The sequence below is a fragment of the Lonchura striata genome, chromosome 13 (genome assembly GCF_050655825.1).
Source record: "Lonchura striata isolate lonStrDom1 chromosome 13, ASM5065582v1, whole genome shotgun sequence".
Classification (NCBI taxonomy): domain Eukaryota; kingdom Metazoa; phylum Chordata; class Aves; order Passeriformes; family Estrildidae; genus Lonchura; species Lonchura striata.
In genome coordinates this window covers 5,697,900-5,714,761 of record NC_140715.1, presented here as the reverse complement: position 1 = coordinate 5,714,761, position 16,862 = coordinate 5,697,900, and the positions used below count along the sequence as shown (strand labels likewise).

Here is a 16,862-nt window from a genome sequence, read left to right as displayed (position 1 = left end):
GTGCATGTATTTGAGATCAAACCTACCAGTCTTCACTGTAAGAGTTTTCCTTTTGAAGTTCAGAGTCTGATTTAGAGTAGCTTACTTTTTTTCCTGTAGAAATTCTGGTAAATGATGGCAGCATGGTATTTAAAACGCTCTGGAATTAAACTGCTGTCAGAGCTGTTCTAAGCAGAGTAGCATTTATCAAATACATGCTACAGCTGTGTTTTCTGGGTTCTTACTTGAAATTACCTATGTGAATCATCTGAGGCATGTCCTGACAATATCACAGAAATATTATCACCTCTAGGTCTGGGGATGAAATAGGACTGAAGGAGCTGGTGCCAAAGAATCCCCAAAGGAAAAGTTGCTTTGCTGGTGCATTGTCAGCAGTGGTAAAGGGGAGGTTACATAACTACACCTCAGACATCCCATCACAGCCCCTGGATCTCTCAGGGAAACAAGCAGGAAGACAGGGAGAAGCCTGTGTTAAATTCCTAATTGCTTATTCTCAGATGTGTCTCATTACCCTCTAATCTGGTTTCTATCCCAAACCCAGTGTAGCAGATCTAATTGCAATTGTGTTACTCCTTATTTGTACTAATATGAAATTAATTAGTCTGGTCAAAATTTATGCTGGTGGTGTTATAAGGAGAATTACAGCATCATTTATTCTGATGCTGAGAAAGGAGGAAAGCAGTTACCTCTGAAGGCAATCTCCCAGCATCAAGAGCAGCTAACACAGAAATTCTAACACATGTATCTATTATTATTTGTTTGCATCCTGTCTGTGGCACTGTGTGCATCATAGCTAAGTGCAGATTTCATGCATTTCTTGCAAAACCCAGCTGCACACGAATGTGAGCTCTGTCTTTCTCTACAGCTTCTTTTGTAACATCATAAGCACATCAGATGTGGTGTCTCAGTAAGGCTTGCTGAGGAAACACCACTTTGTATTTTCTATATATGAATTTTCAAATATACTCCTACAGCAGCTGGCAATCTCATGAGATGGATTTTAAGCTCTTGGATTTTCAAAAGCTAAGGAACACTGCTATTATTGGGAGCATATCTTTTTATTAAGATTTTTTTCCCCTCTTTTTAAAAACACTAAGTGTTTCATAGGTATTTTATAGCCTGCAGTGACACAACCTTCACACCAAAAAAAGCGTCCCCTCAATAACAGCTGCCAATGGTAAGACTTTTCTGATGCAGTGCTGGTCTGGTGACTGATGATTGAAAATGTGAGACTCAAACCATTTTAAGCAACACAGGGGGGAACTTCACACTGCCGACATTCTGCTGCCTTCAAAGGGCAGCAACATTTTCCATTTTCTCTCACCTCTCTCTGGTGGTCTTCTGTCTCTGTTTTAAGTGGAGTCAAGGGCTTTGAACCACTTTCAGAAGGGTTTACTTTTCTAGAGTAACTCAGGTTACTCCATATCCCTAGAGCCAAAAAAAAAAGTTCAAACCTTGTGAGAATTTCATCTTCACGTTCATCACATCCCAAAGAAAGTGGATCTTTATGAAGTGGTTTTCTTTTGTCCTGCCCACATTTGTTTTAAAAAGACTGGGGTAGATCCTTCCTTTTACCCTGGAATGTTTACCCTAGACATCCTAGAGCTGCCCTTTACCATGGCATGCCCAGTGCCCAGGCTGTGTCACCTACCTGTAACTGTGAGAGGCTGAAGTGTCAGTGTTAATTTGGTGCTTTGCTGGGGCCAGATTGAAGGGAAGGAGAGGTTTTGGATGTGTGATGGACAAACCTCTGATCCTAAGAACAACCCTGGTGCAGAGGGGGTTCAGATATTTTCTGAAATTTTAGCCATTTTCATCACCCACCTTGGGAGGATGAGCACAACAATCTGACCTTTGCTTAGCAGTGAGCTGGGGTCAGAGCCAGATAAGGGAGATAAGGGAAGCAGACCCTGTGAGGTGGGATAATGCTTTTTACCACATCAATGTCCTCCCTTACACACCTGGCTCAGGTGTAAGTTAAACTCCTCCTGGGGAAAGTATCAGGATATTCACATTCACACCTAGGCCAATTTGAAAAAGCAATTTGTAGAAATGGAACTTCCAGGCTTCCTCCCCAGCCAGCCCCACTCTGGTGACTGCCAGTGCCAGAGATGGACCCTGAATATGAGACTTTAATGGGAACAGCACCTGAGGTAAATGTTAACCAACCTCCCTGCCTCTGGAATGTATGGCTTGAATAAAACTGTCTGAGACACTGGCTTCAAATCCAATTTCATACAAAGCAAATGAAAAAAAAGTGTTCTCTATAGGAACTCAATCCTCAGCAAAGACTTTCCTGGATGGAAACAAAACATGCACACTTGAAGCATCTTTTCCCGTGTCAGTGAATTGTGTTACTCTGAGCAGGTGTCAAGATGGAGTTTAGGCAATTCCGAAAGGCCTGAAATCCTAAAATACAGCCACTGTAGAGTGCAGCTGGATTCTATCCAGAAACCAAAGAGAATCAAATATCTACTAAAGTCCTGTAAAAAATAAGGCAAATACTTAGAGATATTCTAGCAAGAGCAGTTTGCTCAGGAATATGTTTTGTTCCACTCTGTTTGGGTCATAAGTGGCATTATGTGTCTGGTTTGTCCAGAAATGCTGCAAACAAATGCAGAGAACACTTAGGGGACCTCAACAGAGCTGTCTGTCAAGGAAAGACTGAAAAAAATGCTTGCTAAGTCTGAGAAAGGGAAGCTGGAGATGAGGGAAGGAAAAAAGAAAATAAACTTTGTGACAACTAGCAGTCAGTTGTTCCCATGAGCTGTGAAGGGCTCTGCTAACAAGAAAAGCTGCTGCAATCTTGAGAAGGAGGAACTGGGGACTGAAGAACTGCTCCAGTGTTTGTGCTGCTCAGTGCAGCTCAGCAGCTCAGTTCAGGAGCTGCCAAGCAGGGTCAGCTGTCCTGTGACACAGAAGGGGCCAAAAGGACACCTGGAACTGTTCTGCTTTGGACATGACCCTCCTGAACTAACAGTGCCTTCCAGGGACAGAACTGCCAGTGAACACCACTTTTGTACCTGAGGTCACCAGTGTGATGGAGACATTGGAGCTTAAGTTAAAGCATGTTAAACACACACCCTTTAGTCTGGCTAACTGCTCAAACCCTTTCGCCCTGTGCTCACAATTTCTTCCCCAGCTCCAGCCCAGGGGCAGCTGCCAACACCTCGGCTCTGCAAGGCTCCAGTTACCCCCAGGATTTTTTTTCCACCAGCCCAGCTCCCTTTTGCCATCCCAGCTCCTGCTCTGGTTCCCACCCCAGCCCTGCTCCTGTCCCCACTGCAGGATTGGGCTGTGCTGGGGAACTCCCAGCTCCACTGGAAACCTGAGTCTGTGGGAGCTGCTGAAGCCTGAGGAATTCTCATTCAGTGCTTCCATGGCAGCCTTTCCATTTGCTTGGCCTTCTTTTGGGTTTTGGTAGGGGATTTGGGGGTTTTGGGTTTTTTTTCTTGGTACAGGTTTATTTTAAAAAACTCAAAAATGTTCTCTTTTGTCAGAACAAAAGTTTTTTTGTTTCATTTAAGGTTTTTAAACAGCAGTATTTCAAATATATCCAACTATTCTGACAGCTAAAGATATGATAATTAACTCAATCCATTTTGCTACTTTAATCAAATGAACTATTGACACCCATAAAGCAGCATATTGGCTCTGACATTGTTTCTAAGCAATCTCAGTTTATTCAGTCAGGCAGTTGTTTTCTAACCTAAACAAAGCTACTTTGTAGCTTCAATTCTATAGAAACTTGCAGAGTTTATATTGTAAACTGGTTGCCAATGTGGGATTTTGGTCATTGTTGCAGTTCCAATGTTCCTGTCCATTCACAAACTTGGAACTGGATTCTGATCCTAACAGATTTCCAATTCTCTACATATTTCAATAGCTTGTTGACCAATAAGAAAAGCATTTGTGATTTTGCAATGCTGTGAAAAACAAAAAAGCTTCTACAGCTTTTCCACTGACATATACTCATTTCAGACCTTCTTGGGAAAAGCTTTTGTCAATCCCGAAAGTTTTCAAGAGTAAATTTCACAGACCAGAAAATACACAGGTGACTAGGAGAAAAAAAAAAAGCTGCTGCTAGCCAGCATCATCCTGGGTATAGTTTTGGTTTTAATGTTAGTTTTGTTTTCAATCTTTATGTTCCTCTCTATGACTGCCTTAGAGTTTCCAAGGAGCTGAATTGTTGAACACCCCATGCTTTTCAACTTTTCATTTTTTATTGTTCAAAATAACATTAATAAGAAGCTTTTCTTTCTTATAAAGAAGCATTTTGCATATATTTTAAACTGTACACATGTATTGTACTATAAGTGGATGTAAGACAATTCCTTTTATCCCCTGGCTCATTATGAAGGAGGGCCAGCACAGGTCAAAAGTACTTATTCATTGGAGCAGTCCTGATCTGTCAGGGCTCTTCTCTGAGCTGTGGATTAGAGTAGCAGCAGGGTAGATCTCACCTCGATCACACAGTACTCCTTCCCATTCACATACTGAATACCTGCAACTACTGTTTCCCAGACAAAAGGCAGAGGATTAAAACGGATAAAAATATATTAATGTTTTTCTCTTTTATCTCCAGCCAACGAACAAAAGTTGAGATTGTGTAGGAGAGAAGATTCAGTCTCATTTTGCCATCTAGTGGCAACACTGGCTTGCTGAGATGCATCCGGGAAAAGGGAGCTGATGTTAGAGGGAGGTGGGAACGAGTTATTAACTCTTTGGAAAAATCAGACATTTTTCTACTCAAAATATTAAGAAAGCCTAGTTACATTTTATAGCAACACTGCACAAACAGCCACGTTGCTAAAATGTTGGACCTTTCTGATGGGGCATAACTGGCTTAACGTTGCTGAAGCTGTGCCCCATCAGAAAGGATAAAAGCCTTTAGCCCCCAGTGGGTGAATATCTCCCTTCCTGGGGGGCAGGGGAGGATATTGGCATGAGAACAAACACCGTGGTCTGTCCTGCCTTCTCCCTTACCCGGTTCTAACCCCAGGCCGCTGGTGGTGGGTGTGCACCGCTCTGGCTCGCACAGATCAGGCTTCGTTCAGCACCGGAGCCCGGTCCTCAGCCCGGGCCCGGAGCAGCGAGCACGGCTGCCTGCACAGACTGTCCGGGCAACAACCGTGAGCACCTCAGCCTCTCACACTTCAGAACGCAGTGGAGATTGAGGCCGATGCGCTCTTCTGCGCATCAGACACTGTTTGAAGGATTTCTTTCAGCAGATGTGTCTGATCCCCCCCAAATCTGCCTCTGTTAGCAGGTATTGGAAAAAGCAGCACGAAGCCCTCCAGCTCAGTACGAATCGGTTCAAACCCGGCATATCTTTTCGGGACGCCGTTATCTGGGGTCTAATTACACTGATGATTGGAATAGGTGGTCTTGAAGGTCTCGTCCAACCTTGACGCTTCTGTTAGTAGAGTTTGGCGGTGCTGCTGTACCTCTTACAGCAACTCCTTGCCTTCCCCTGCGTACAGGTGGACAAGTACAAGAAAGAGAGGCAGCACACGGCGAGGTGAAGCAAGGCCAGACCCCGCCGGGGCGGGCGGGTGGTGCCGGGGGTCCATCCGGGGTGGGGCGGTGCGCGGGGCGGTGCTGGCCCCGTCCCCCCGGCCCGCGGGACGCGCAGAACGGCGGGAAAGGCGCGGCGGGAGCGGCGGCGATGGACCACAAGGTGAGGCTGCCGGGGCCGGGGCGAGCCCCGGGCCCGCTCCCCGCGGGGCTCCGAGCCCCGGGCCCGCCTGGGAGCGCGGCCAGCGCTGCCCCCGGCCCGCGGGGCCAGCCGGGGCCGGGGTCTGAGCCCCGTTAGCAGCGGGGGCTGTGCGAGGAGAGCGGGTCCTGCCTCTCCACGCAGCCCGGGCGCCGCCCGGGCCGGCTCCTGAGCTGGGACCCGTCGCGGGAGCCACGGGCCGGCCACGAGGCTCTGAGGAGGGAATGGGGCTGGTCTTTCATCCCGCTTTGAGCACGTGTTTCCCCGGTGGGGATCCCCACTTTCGGCCGAGGTTCGTTTTTAGTTTTTTTGAAAGATGTAACCCCTTGGAGGAGGTGAGGTGCCACCACCTGGTAGCGTTCACTCTTAACTGGTGATCTTTTATCACTATTTATCCCTATTAGCTGGTGATTTTTTCTCTAGATACTTTCCCGTTGAGGTATCTGGTAGGGGCCATTGGCCGGTTCCTAGTGCTGATAAGGAAGGTCGAAACGGACCTTTTAGTTAGTATAAATCACTTGTTACTGAGTTTATTTTGTTTGCTAAGACTCCAGCACCCGTGGTTCTTAGTGCTGCCAGTTCTGTCCCCAGGACAGCTCTGACTCTCCCCACGGTGGTTGTGGAGGGATCGGGATCCAGCCATGCCACCCTGCCGGCCACCGTGCACAGGGACTGGGCAGAAACGGCAGCTTTAATGGCAGATATTAACCTGCATTGATAATTCCACTGCTCCGAGGAACATGAGGGATTAAATAGCACTTGTTTTGGCCGGTGTATTTGACGACATAGCGTCCAATTTTAGAAATTTGTGAAGACAAGGTTTCCCAGGAGCCCGGGAAGTAGTGGAACTCATTGTGAGGTTTAAATTCGTTTTTGTTGGGCCAGTATGCATTACTCACAGCTGTGGATACATTGTCTCTCCACCAAAACTTCCCTTTCATATTTTGTGTCAATATTGGAAGTTGAGTAAATTAATTTCCGCCTTTTTTTGTTAAAAGTTGTGCTTCACATATTACGGTTATATTTCCCTCTGCCAAATGCATGTTTTTAGGCTGAGCTCCTAAATTTGTACAATTATGGCTTATTCATCAGCAATGGTCATTGAAATGCATTCAGCCTTAAGCATGGTTTCAGCCATTAGCACAGTGACCATCAGAGATGGAGAAGGTGAAGGTTTCCATCCGGTGGGTCAGATTCGGCGATTTATGTGCTCAGTCTGGTTCATTCTGGTGCTGATTCCATCTGTGAGGCGAATAAACAGCACTTCAATGGATAACCTGATTTTCAGTGGAGACATGCTGGCATCATTCCCAGTATCATTTTCTGAAAAAGTGAAATAATACAAGTCTCGTCAGGGTTTGCCCGGACAGGTTATAATCCCATTAAAAGCAGGGGAAAGCCACGATGCTCTAATTCTGTTTTGTACTTTTTTGTAGCTCTGTTATCCATAGATTCCCGAGAGAATGTACCCCGAGGTTTAGTTAATCTCAGGCACTGTTTTGTGTTACTTTTACCAGAACACGTTGTCCTGACTGTAAAGCTGCCAGACTTCCCCTTGAATGGAAGGTGGAGCTCCTCATTCAGGGTTTGCATAAAATGCACACTCGGGGCACAGCGATTATTTACTCTGAGTATCCCCCTCAGTCTTGTGTGGCTTCGGGCTCTTTTTCAATGGGCCATTAGCCCATTCTGTGCTTCCATTTGGCAGCGGTAATATGGGGTGTGAAAAACCCATTGAATTCTGCCTTTTTGGCCCATTGTACCTATTTTTATGGAAAATGTGAGCTCCTTTCACTGATCAGACTAGAGATAAAAGTCCCTTTCCCCATTCAGAATATCTCTGTTCTGTCTCCTGAAATGCAGTCAAGATACTCAGTGAAGGTGCCCTTGGTCAGGACCATTTTGAAGCAAATTACATTTAGGTGCCATGCTCGATAAAACCCCATCCTGTGACAGGATCATGGGGTGTACTGCTTCAGTTCCAAATTACACAGCTTTTAATTTTTTTAAAAAAACTTTAGTAAGGGGTTTCTTTCACCTTTGCCCCAGGGGAGGAGAATTGCAATGTTTGGAATTCTTGAAAATAATGCTTGATTATATAATTCTTTCCACCTCTGTTTTCTCAGTGGACAACCTGTAAATCCTAGTTCTTGGGAATGGTCAATTAGTCCGACATTACACGTAGAATTTTTGGAATCACCATGAAAATTACTCTATCCCACATCTCACCCATATTACTGACATGTGGGGTGAAGTGAATTTTGTAGTGGTACCAAAAATGCATGCAATTAGTGTTGCACAGGTGAGGATTTCCCCGTGTTCTAAAATTTCGGTAGCACTCCTGGACAATTGTTCATTAAAGGCTGTGTCTTTTCTAATTTCATCTCGTTTTGTAACAAGGCCAAGGATTTGGCCAATCTTCGGGAGGTGCAGTTCATTTTCTAATCTGCACAATGTCAGGAGCACTTGGAGCCCACATGAGCATTAGCTAAACTTTTTCCTTCAACTTTTGCTTTTCTTTCTGTCCTCCTGTAACTGTCTCTGCAGCTGTTCTATTTTCAAGAACAGTAATAATAACTCAGCTATTTCCTGCTTTCCAGTTCAGTTCTTGTTTCTCTTTAATATCTCTTCTGTACTGGCAGGCAACCTTCCACTATCCCAGGTGGCTCCAAGCCACATTTGACCTGGCCTTGGGCACTTCCAGGGATCCAGAGACAGCCACAGCTTCCCTGGACAGCCTGTGCCAGGGCCTCACCACCTTCACAGGAATGATTTTCTTCCCAATATTCAATGTAACCCACTGTTTTTCACTTTAAAGCTGTCACGATGCAATGGGCCACCTTGGCTCTATGCCCCAGCTCCCTCTTGCAGCACAAAGCCATCTGCTGCCTGTGTTTTGGCTTTCCAAGCCCTTGCAGGGCTTTAGGAAACTGTTGCTGACTTTGGGCTCTAACAGAGTTGCTGGACTTTGTGTCACACGGAGCAGACTTGGACAGTCCTTGGGATGGGAGTGTTGGGAGGCTCCTCAGGTTCCCTGAGAGCAGAGGGGTTCATTTGCCCCTCACGTGCTGGCCAGCAGTGGATCTTGCAGTTCCCTCACGGGGTTGGGATGCTCCCAGCTGGGAGGCTGAATGTAGAGGAATTTCTTGTGGAACAAGGACATGCTGTCCTAGATGCTATTCCTTTGCAGGAACTGGACAACCCTAGCCTGCAGACTACACTTACTTTAGTTAAAGTATTTAGGACATCCTTGAAAAGACAATAAGCTTTGTACAAACACAATAATCAGTGCTGGATGCTGAAAAACTGTCACGTACTATAACCTGATCAGATGCTTGTAGTATAACAGCCAATCAATAAGTGACTTGTCTATGTAATCATATTACATTAACCAATGAATGTTAATTAGCTGTTGTGTTTTGTAAGACGATAAAGGTATAAAAGATTAATAAATTAGACAGTAGAGGAGGATGACATCTAGCCATATTGGTTTGAGTGTCATTACTCTGTCTGGCTCTCCGTGGCACCTTCTTCAGCTGAAAGCTCTTTGCTCACACAATCACCACCATCTTCTCCTTCAGACATGGAGCAACGGAATCAACAAGGCCAGTAAGATGGCCCTGCTCGCCTGGGAGAAGGAGACGGGCATCAAGCTGGTGCAGATCAACGGGCAGAGGCGCTACGGTGGGCCGCCCCCAGGTACGCCAGGAGAGCGCGGCCCGGGAGGGGCTGGCTGTGCTTGCCGGAGCTCACCCTGGGTCGGGGGTGGCTCCGTGTGGTGGAAAAATCTCTCCTCCAACCCGTGCTTCCAAGGAAAACTCAGCAGCCTCTTGTTGTTCGGTCTCAAGGCAGTTTATTGCAAGTTATCGAAAAGATTTTCTTCTGGGGCTGCTGTGGTTTGCTCAGAGCTCAGGCTGTGAGCAAACCACACCCTGACATCCTCTCTGACTCCCGACTGCTTCTTCTCTCCCCGCCAGGGCTGCTGCTGCTTTTATATGGGACATTATGTGTTACATGTTTATAGTTTTTCTCCAATGCCTATTACCTATATTAAATGGTGCTTTTCTATCTTTTATATGGTACATTACGTGTTACATGTTTACAGTTTTTCCCCAATGCCTATTACCTATATTAAATGGTGCTTTTCTACTCTAAACCAATCTGTGAGTGCCAACATCACCAAGAACATGGAGGTAAGGAAGAAGAAAGAGGGAGAACAGGGCAAGCCCAAATCCCTCCATCTTAAAACCTCTGACCCCCATGTACAAAACCAAAACCCCCCTGTATCCCTGTACAAGACTTAAAACCCCCCTGTACAGCACTCAAAAATTCTTCCCTTTACTTTGTGACTACTTCTACTATAATATCTAAACTTTTGTGACTTCTTGTTCTTCCTGCAAGGTTGGTAAATCATTCCATGGCTCAAACCCAAAATCACAGCTGTTTCCAGCTGCCTGCCAGGGTCTCAAATGCTTCTGAGTGGGGTCTGGAACACCCAAAAATGTCTGAGGGGCATTTTGAGTTCCGACAGTGCTCCCCGTGTCCCCGCAGGCTGGGTGGGCGGCCCGCCGCCGGCCGGCACCGAGGTGTACATCGCCCGGCTGCCGCAGGACATCTACGAGAACACGCTGATCCCGCTGTTCGAGAGCGCGGGGAAGCTCTACGAGTTCCGCCTCATGATGACCTTCAGCGGGCTCAACCGGGGCTTCGCCTACGCCAGGTACGGCTCCCGGCAGGACGCCCAGAGCGCCATCGCCGCCTTCCACCGCTTCCAGCTGCGCCAGGGCTGCGCCATCGTGGTGTGCTGGAGCATGCAGAAGCGCGAGCTCGTCGTCAACGGCCTGGGCGCCTCGGTGAGGCTGCGGGAGCTGGAGGCCACGCTGCAGACGGTCACTGAGGGGATCCGCAGTGTCACCCTGCACACCAGCCCCTCCCAGAAGCAGGGCAAGCTCGCTGTGCTGAAGTACAGGTCGCACGAGGCTGCTGCCCTGGCCAAGAAAGCCCTGATGGAAGGTCAGTGGTGCTGAGGGATGCTGCTTGGGCTGGTCTTCCCACCTCCAGACTTGGCTGCAAGGTGACTTCAGCCTTGAGACAACCTTTGCACTATCCCTGTGTCCTGTGGGATGCCAGCTGCCCCTGGTGCAGCCCTGATTTCCAACTGGAATTTCCAACCTCCTACTGGAGGTAGGGTGAAGGGACTGCTGGAGGTCTCCAGGAAGCTGCTTGCTCACAGCAGGAGCATCACCAGCTCAGGGCACCCAGAGCATTAACCGAGTTATTAAACCTTTCCAGTGGAGCAGCCCAACCCCTCAGTGTCCCTTAAACACTCCTGATGGAGCTGCTCAATCCCTCTGAGCCCTGTCCCATGACTTCAATGCCCTGATGGGACACAATTCCCAGACATCCAACCAGGACCTCCAAAGTCTTGGTTTGTACCCATTTCTGCCCCAGCTTAGGAGTATTTGGCTTTGCAATCTGTTCGCCTTGGCCCTAAATTCGAGCTGCCCCTAAAATCATGGAGATCACTGGGACGGGACAGGACAGGGTGGCATGGGACAGGATGTGATGGGACGGGAAGGGATGGGATGGATGTGAGAGGATGGGATGGTATAGGATAGTGCTGGAGAGTAGGTGAGCATCTCCTGTCTCCTAGGAAACCTGAGGATCGGGGATGCAAAGATGAGGGTGGACTGGCTGGACCCCCAGCTGAAGCAGAAGCTGCAGCTTTGTAAGGAGGAGCCATCGTTCAGCTGTGTGCAGGGAGGTGAGAGCCCAGCAGTGCCCCTGACTCTGACACTGCAGAACATGCTGGAGTGCCTGAACACGCTGGGCTGGAAGCATCACCTGTTCATGACCAAGTGTGTCCAGGTGAACCCCAGCGGGTGGCAGCAGTTCTGGTACCGAGTAGCCATCCAGGGGTCCCATGTGCCCATCGATGGCTTCATATGGGTCTCACCAGACAGGCAGGGCCAGAGCGAGCACGAGAAGGCCAAGGTGGTGGCAGCCCTGTGCGTTCTCCAGGTGCTTGGTGAGTCCTTGCACAGCCAGCTCCTGCCTTTCCCAAAGTCTGGAAGTGTCTGCTGGGAGGGTGGAACTGTGGCACTTGTGGGGCAGGGAGGGACCCAGGCTGGCTGGCAGGGCTGAAGCGCTGTCGGCTCTGAGCTGAGGGTGGCATCTGTGTTTGGAAGCACAGGATGCAAGAGGAGGGGGCTTGGGGGTGAGGGCAGAGCCTGACCCTTCTTTCTCCACTGCAGGGGACGAGCTGAAGTAGGCAGCTGCACTGCTGGAGCCACGACTGAGCCTGAGCCCCGCTGGGCTCCCACCCTGTTCCAGCTTTCCTTGGAGTTCTTTGCATCGGTTTTGTGAGCTGACTCTGGAGGATGAGGCTGCTGTCCACGGCAGCCACCCTGTCCCCGGGCAGCCCTCGAGTTCGTTCTGGTTTTGGGTTGTTGGTTTTCCTGCCAAGTTTGGCTTATGTTAAGTTGGTTTGTGTTGCGTTGGAGGGGCAGATCCTGGAGAAGCAGCAGCTCTTGGGAGGGCTGCCAGCACTGGATGCCAGTGTGATGGAAGGAATTCCTCCACTGGCATTCCTGTTTCCTGAGGAGGAGCCTTAGGGGAGGACAAGGCCACACACAGGGCGTGTCCCAGTGGTCACAGACGTTCTTTGGGCTGGTGGAGCTGCTGTGTGGGGAGAGGAGTGCCTGCAACCTGTTTGTTGTGAGGAAGCAGCTGTGGAGTTGGCAGCTGCCCATGAATGATTCCTCAGGAGTGGCAGGTCTGGCCACACGTTGTTCTTTTAGGATTAAAGAGTTGTGGAAAGCACCAGCTGGGTCATGTCATCTTTTCCTCCTGCATCCTCAGCTCCCTGCCTGGCCAGTGCACATCAGTGCTCTCCCCACACACCAGGATAGGCAGGGGAAGGGACAGGGTAGGATTTTGAGTTTTAGAGCCTGGTGGGCCCATTGTGCGGGAAGCAGTGTTCCCTAACACCTCGATCTTTGTTCTCTTCTAATCACTCGTCTCTTTCTGACCAGCTTTTGATACCCCCCAGGCTCCTCTGAGTGCCTCCTGATGTCCTCCCCAGTGTCTCTTGGTGGTCCTCTGGGATATTTGGTAGCACCTTGTTGGGGAGGTTGGGGTTTTTCCTTTTGTTTTTCTCTTGTCTTAGAAATCTTCCCCCATTTTTTGTTGCTAAGGGACAAAAACCACTCCAAGGGAGGCTCCTGCCTTCCGTAGCAGACACCTGTCATTCAAACCAGGACACCCCTTTATGCTCTCCAGGCGTCTCTGAGTTTCATAGATGGTGGGTAGACACCCCCAGCCCCAGGAATGTCTCTGACCATGTCTCTGGCCCCGCAGGTGCAGCACAAACCCCTGGGCCAGCAGCACCTGGGGGCTGCAGTTGGTGCTCCAAGGGCTCCCAGGCAGTGCTGGGAATGCAGTGGGGGATGTTTGCCACAGCCAGGAGTAGGAATGCTGGTGGAACTGCACCAGACCTGCCCCGTTCCCCAGCAGGTGCAGGGGCTCCTGCAGGGGCCGTGGCCGCAGCATCCGGCCCTGCCAGACGCTGTTCCAGACCCTGCTGCCCACTCTGCTCATCCCCAGCCTGGGAGGGATCCCTGTCCCCCTCCCCACTCAAGATACACTGTGATGCACAGCTGGGCCCACCAAGTCTGGCAGCACCCAAGTCCCATCCCTGTTCCTTTTGGAGATCCCCAGGATCCTCCAAGAATCTTGGGGTGCAATCTTTAGGTTCTTTCTTGCACTCCCTGCAAGTCTGCGTGTCCTTCCTGAGGCACACTGCAAGTCTGTGCCTCATGAGGATGAGCCAAACCATCAGCACAAGGCACTGGGAAGAGAAAGGCACTGGGTTTATTTCTAACAGAGCTAAAGTCTTAATTAATTAACAACAGGTAGTTGATCTGTTGGGACAGCAAGGCAGGGAAGCGATGAACCTGTCTGTCCTGGCCAGGCACCCCAGAACCCCATGTCACCCCCTCCCTCACCCCTCCTGAGAACTGCCCTGCCTCCCCATCCCAAAACAACCCAAGGGACCCCCAAATACACCAGCAAACCCCAGCATTACCCCCAGCACTGCATCCCCCTCAGGGACCCCCAGCCCTGCATCGCCCACCCCAGGGACCCTCAGCGGTTCCCCCTCACCCACGCAGTGACCAGAGCCCCCAGCCCCGTCCCTCACGGACCCCGCACGGTTCCCCTCGCCCCAGCCATGTGCCCCAGCCCGCTGCTCCCTGCGGTGTCTCCGGCAGCCCCTCAGCCTCTCCACCCCCAGCCTGTCCCCCCGTCCGGGACACCCCCGCCGCCTCCGCCCCCACAGCCGCTGTCCCCTACCAGACCCCCACCCGCTCCGACACGCGCTGCCCCTTTAAGAGCGCGCCCACAGCCGAGCTTGAGTGGCAGCCCTAGGAGCCAATCAGAACGCCAGCGTCCTGCCCACCGACAGCGGTAGCATTGCAGCGAGGCCACGCCCCGTAGGCGGGCACTCTCTGGGGCTGCGGCTCTGATTGGCCGCGCCCCGCTAGGGGACGCGCAGAGCCCCGCCCCCGCGCCGGGCGGGGCGGCGGCGCTGAGGGGCCGCTCAGTCGCTGTCGCTGTCGCCGCTGTCGCCGCCCTCCGCCGCCGGCTCGGGCTCGTCCCGCAGGTCGGCGAAGAAATCCTCGCCGCTGCCCAGCGCCTTGCTGCTGAGGGCGCGCAGCGGCCCGCCCTTCTTCTTCTTCCGGCGGTAGTCATCGACCACCATGGAGCCGAGCGCCGATACGTCCCAGAATTTCACCTTCTGGTCGTGGCCGCTGCTGGCCAGGAGCTTCCCGTCCGCGGCCAGGGCCAGCTGCTCGATGGGCTCGCCCAGGTGCTGCCCCACGCAGCCCAGCACGCGGTTCGGCAGCACGTTCACCGCCCTGGGCGGGCACGGGGCGCTGAGGGCCGGGACGCCCTCTGCCCTCCCGTCCCGTGTCCTAGCAAGGCTGATCCCATCCCACAGCCCCTCACTTGCACCCCTTCCCATTCCTCCCCATCCCATCCCACCCTCAATTCCCTACCTCACTCCCTCTCCATCCCACCCCATCTCCAGCCCACTCTTCTCCCCTTCCTATCCCACCACCCTCCCCTCCCTACCCCATCCCACCCCCATGGTCCCACCTGATCCCACACCTGATCCCACACCGTTCCATCCCATCCCTCTCCGTTCTCCCTCACCCCCTCCCCACCGCACCCCCTGACCTGATGACTCCGTCCAGGGACCCCACGCACACGATGCTGTCCGTGACGGGCACCATGCAGTCAATGGTCTCTGCCCTGAGCGCAAAGCGGTCGCTGGCGGCCCCGAAGCCGTCCCAGTTGAAGAGGTAGATGGTGCCTTCGCTGGAGCCACACGCCACCTTCCTCCCCCTCTAGGCACGAGGGAGGGCAGTGAGATACAGGCACAACAAAAAACTCAGAGCGAGGACAGGGAGCTGTGGGATCCTGCTCCACGCTGGGGAGCAGTGCCAACCTTCATCAGCACCACAGACGTCAGGTCACCGTTCTGCGGCTCCGAGACCAGCTCAAAGCGCCGTCGCTTCACGTTGAAGACGCCCAGGGTGCCATCACCACTGTGGGAGGTGGAAGGGACATGGCACAGGGCACTGCAGCCATGAATGGACATGGGGAACCCGACCCCAAGGCCACGAAGCCCCTCTGGTACCTGGCTGTCAGTAGGATCTTGCCGTTGCCATCCACTGTCATGGCACTGATGTACTCCTCCTGCTGCCGTGCCTCCAGGATGGCACTGCCCCTGCGCAGGTCCCACACCTTCACTGCCCCGCCGTCGTCGCCCGTGGCAAAGATGTGGTGGTCGATGGGCAGCACGCAGTTGAGGGCCGATCTGCAGAGACCCCGGCCCCACGGTCACGGCTCCCAGAGCAGGCCCAGGGCTGTGTGGTCCTGCCGCGGGAGGGAAGGGGACAGCCCAGCCCTTGTGCCCAGAACGAGCCGCCTGCACGGACTTACTCGTGGGCCTTGGGGAAGCGTGTTTCCAGCCGTCCCTCCTCCGCTGTCAGAATGTGGATGGACTTATCCTTGGACACAGTGAAAAGCTCTGGAGAGCCGCGTTAGTGCCCCCGCCCGGCGTCCCCCGCTGCCACCCCACGTCCCCGCACTCACTCTGCCCGTCCTGGGAGAACGCCACGTCCCGGCACGACTTGAGGTGATGTCCCGAGGACCAGAGCTGCCGGTTCTCGCCCTCGGTGCAGGAGTACGAGTACCTGCCGGCACCGGGAGTGCTGGCTGGGACCCCGCGGGCGGCCGGGGAGCCCCAGAGCCGGGACGCCCGCCGCAGCCCCGGCCCCACTCACAGGTACACATCGCCGTCCACGTCCCCCGCGGCCAGCAGCGGCCGCGCCGGGTGCAGCGCGATGGCGTTGGCCGTGGCCTCCAGACAAATGTCCTCGGGGGCGTCCCGCACTCGCGGCTCCCGCGCCGCCGGCTCCGGGGACTGCTGGGGCTCCTGGGGGGAGCGGGGCCGTGGGACCGGGGCCGCCGGCTCCGGGGACTGCTGGGGCTCCTGGGGGGAGCGGGGCCGTGGGACCGGGGCCGGCGGCTCCGGGGACTGCTGGGGCTCCTGGGGGGAGCGGGGCCGTGGGACCGGGGCCGCCGGCTCCGGGGACTGCTGGGGCTCCTCGGGGGAGCGGGGCCGTGGGACCGGGGCCGCCGGCTCCGGGCTCCGCGGCCCCACGCGTGCTCACCTCCTCCATGGCGGCCGCCATGGCGCCCTGCTGCTTTGCACGGCCACGCCTCTCATCTGCACATCCCCGCCCCTGTTTACCCGGCACAGCCCGGCCCGGGAGCGGCGCCGGCCCGGGGCTCCAGCGTGCGGGGCTCCGGCCCGCGGGCGGCCGTGGCCACATCTCACCAGGTCGCTGCCCGCCGGCTCATGGCTTCCTGTTCTTTAGGGCTTCACCGCTGGGAGCCCCACAGGCTCCCTAATTGACACCGTCATCTCCTCTCTGCTCCCAGGGGCCACGGACCAGGTGCCACTTCCACCCCTTGTAGGGTCTGGGGCCAGCAGGATCCCCCTGGAGACCCCAGCCCAGCCAGGGAGCACCAGCAGCGCCCCCGCCCCGAGGGGCCATCCCAGCTCGCTGCTGGC

At 53.0% G+C, this 16,862-nt stretch overlaps 2 protein-coding genes across 8 annotated transcripts; one reads left to right on the top strand and one right to left on the bottom strand.

Annotated features, from left to right (window-relative positions):
* The first annotated feature begins 5,412 nt into the window (after nucleotides 1–5,412).
* Nucleotides 5,413–12,537, top strand: DND1 (DND microRNA-mediated repression inhibitor 1). 7 transcript variants are annotated; one of them, XM_085591175.1, is made up of 5 exons: nucleotides 5,567–5,680; nucleotides 9,298–9,415; nucleotides 10,268–10,729; nucleotides 11,370–11,480; nucleotides 11,971–12,537. In XM_085591175.1, exons 1-5 carry the CDS (start codon nucleotides 5,669–5,671, stop codon nucleotides 11,985–11,987), a joined length of 720 nt encoding a protein of 239 aa, XP_085447301.1. In that variant the 5' UTR covers nucleotides 5,567–5,668; the 3' UTR covers nucleotides 11,988–12,537. The 7 variants fall into 7 exon arrangements, with proteins under 7 accessions (XP_077642866.2, XP_085447301.1, XP_085447299.1 ...); XM_085591173.1 differs by having other exon boundaries at nucleotides 11,370–11,744; XM_077786740.2 differs by having other exon boundaries at nucleotides 5,413–5,680; nucleotides 11,370–11,980.
* A 1,029-nt stretch (nucleotides 12,538–13,566) lies between these two features.
* WDR55 (WD repeat domain 55) lies at nucleotides 13,567–16,589 on the bottom strand. The gene is made up of 8 exons (XM_021531896.4): nucleotides 16,459–16,589; nucleotides 16,069–16,220; nucleotides 15,878–15,978; nucleotides 15,725–15,812; nucleotides 15,420–15,599; nucleotides 15,228–15,327; nucleotides 14,957–15,126; nucleotides 13,567–14,634 (listed from the first exon to the last, which is right to left on the bottom strand). Exons 1-8 carry the CDS (start codon nucleotides 16,477–16,479, stop codon nucleotides 14,316–14,318), a joined length of 1,131 nt encoding a protein of 376 aa, XP_021387571.2. The 5' UTR covers nucleotides 16,480–16,589; the 3' UTR covers nucleotides 13,567–14,315.
* Nucleotides 16,590–16,862: the final 273 nt, after the last annotated feature.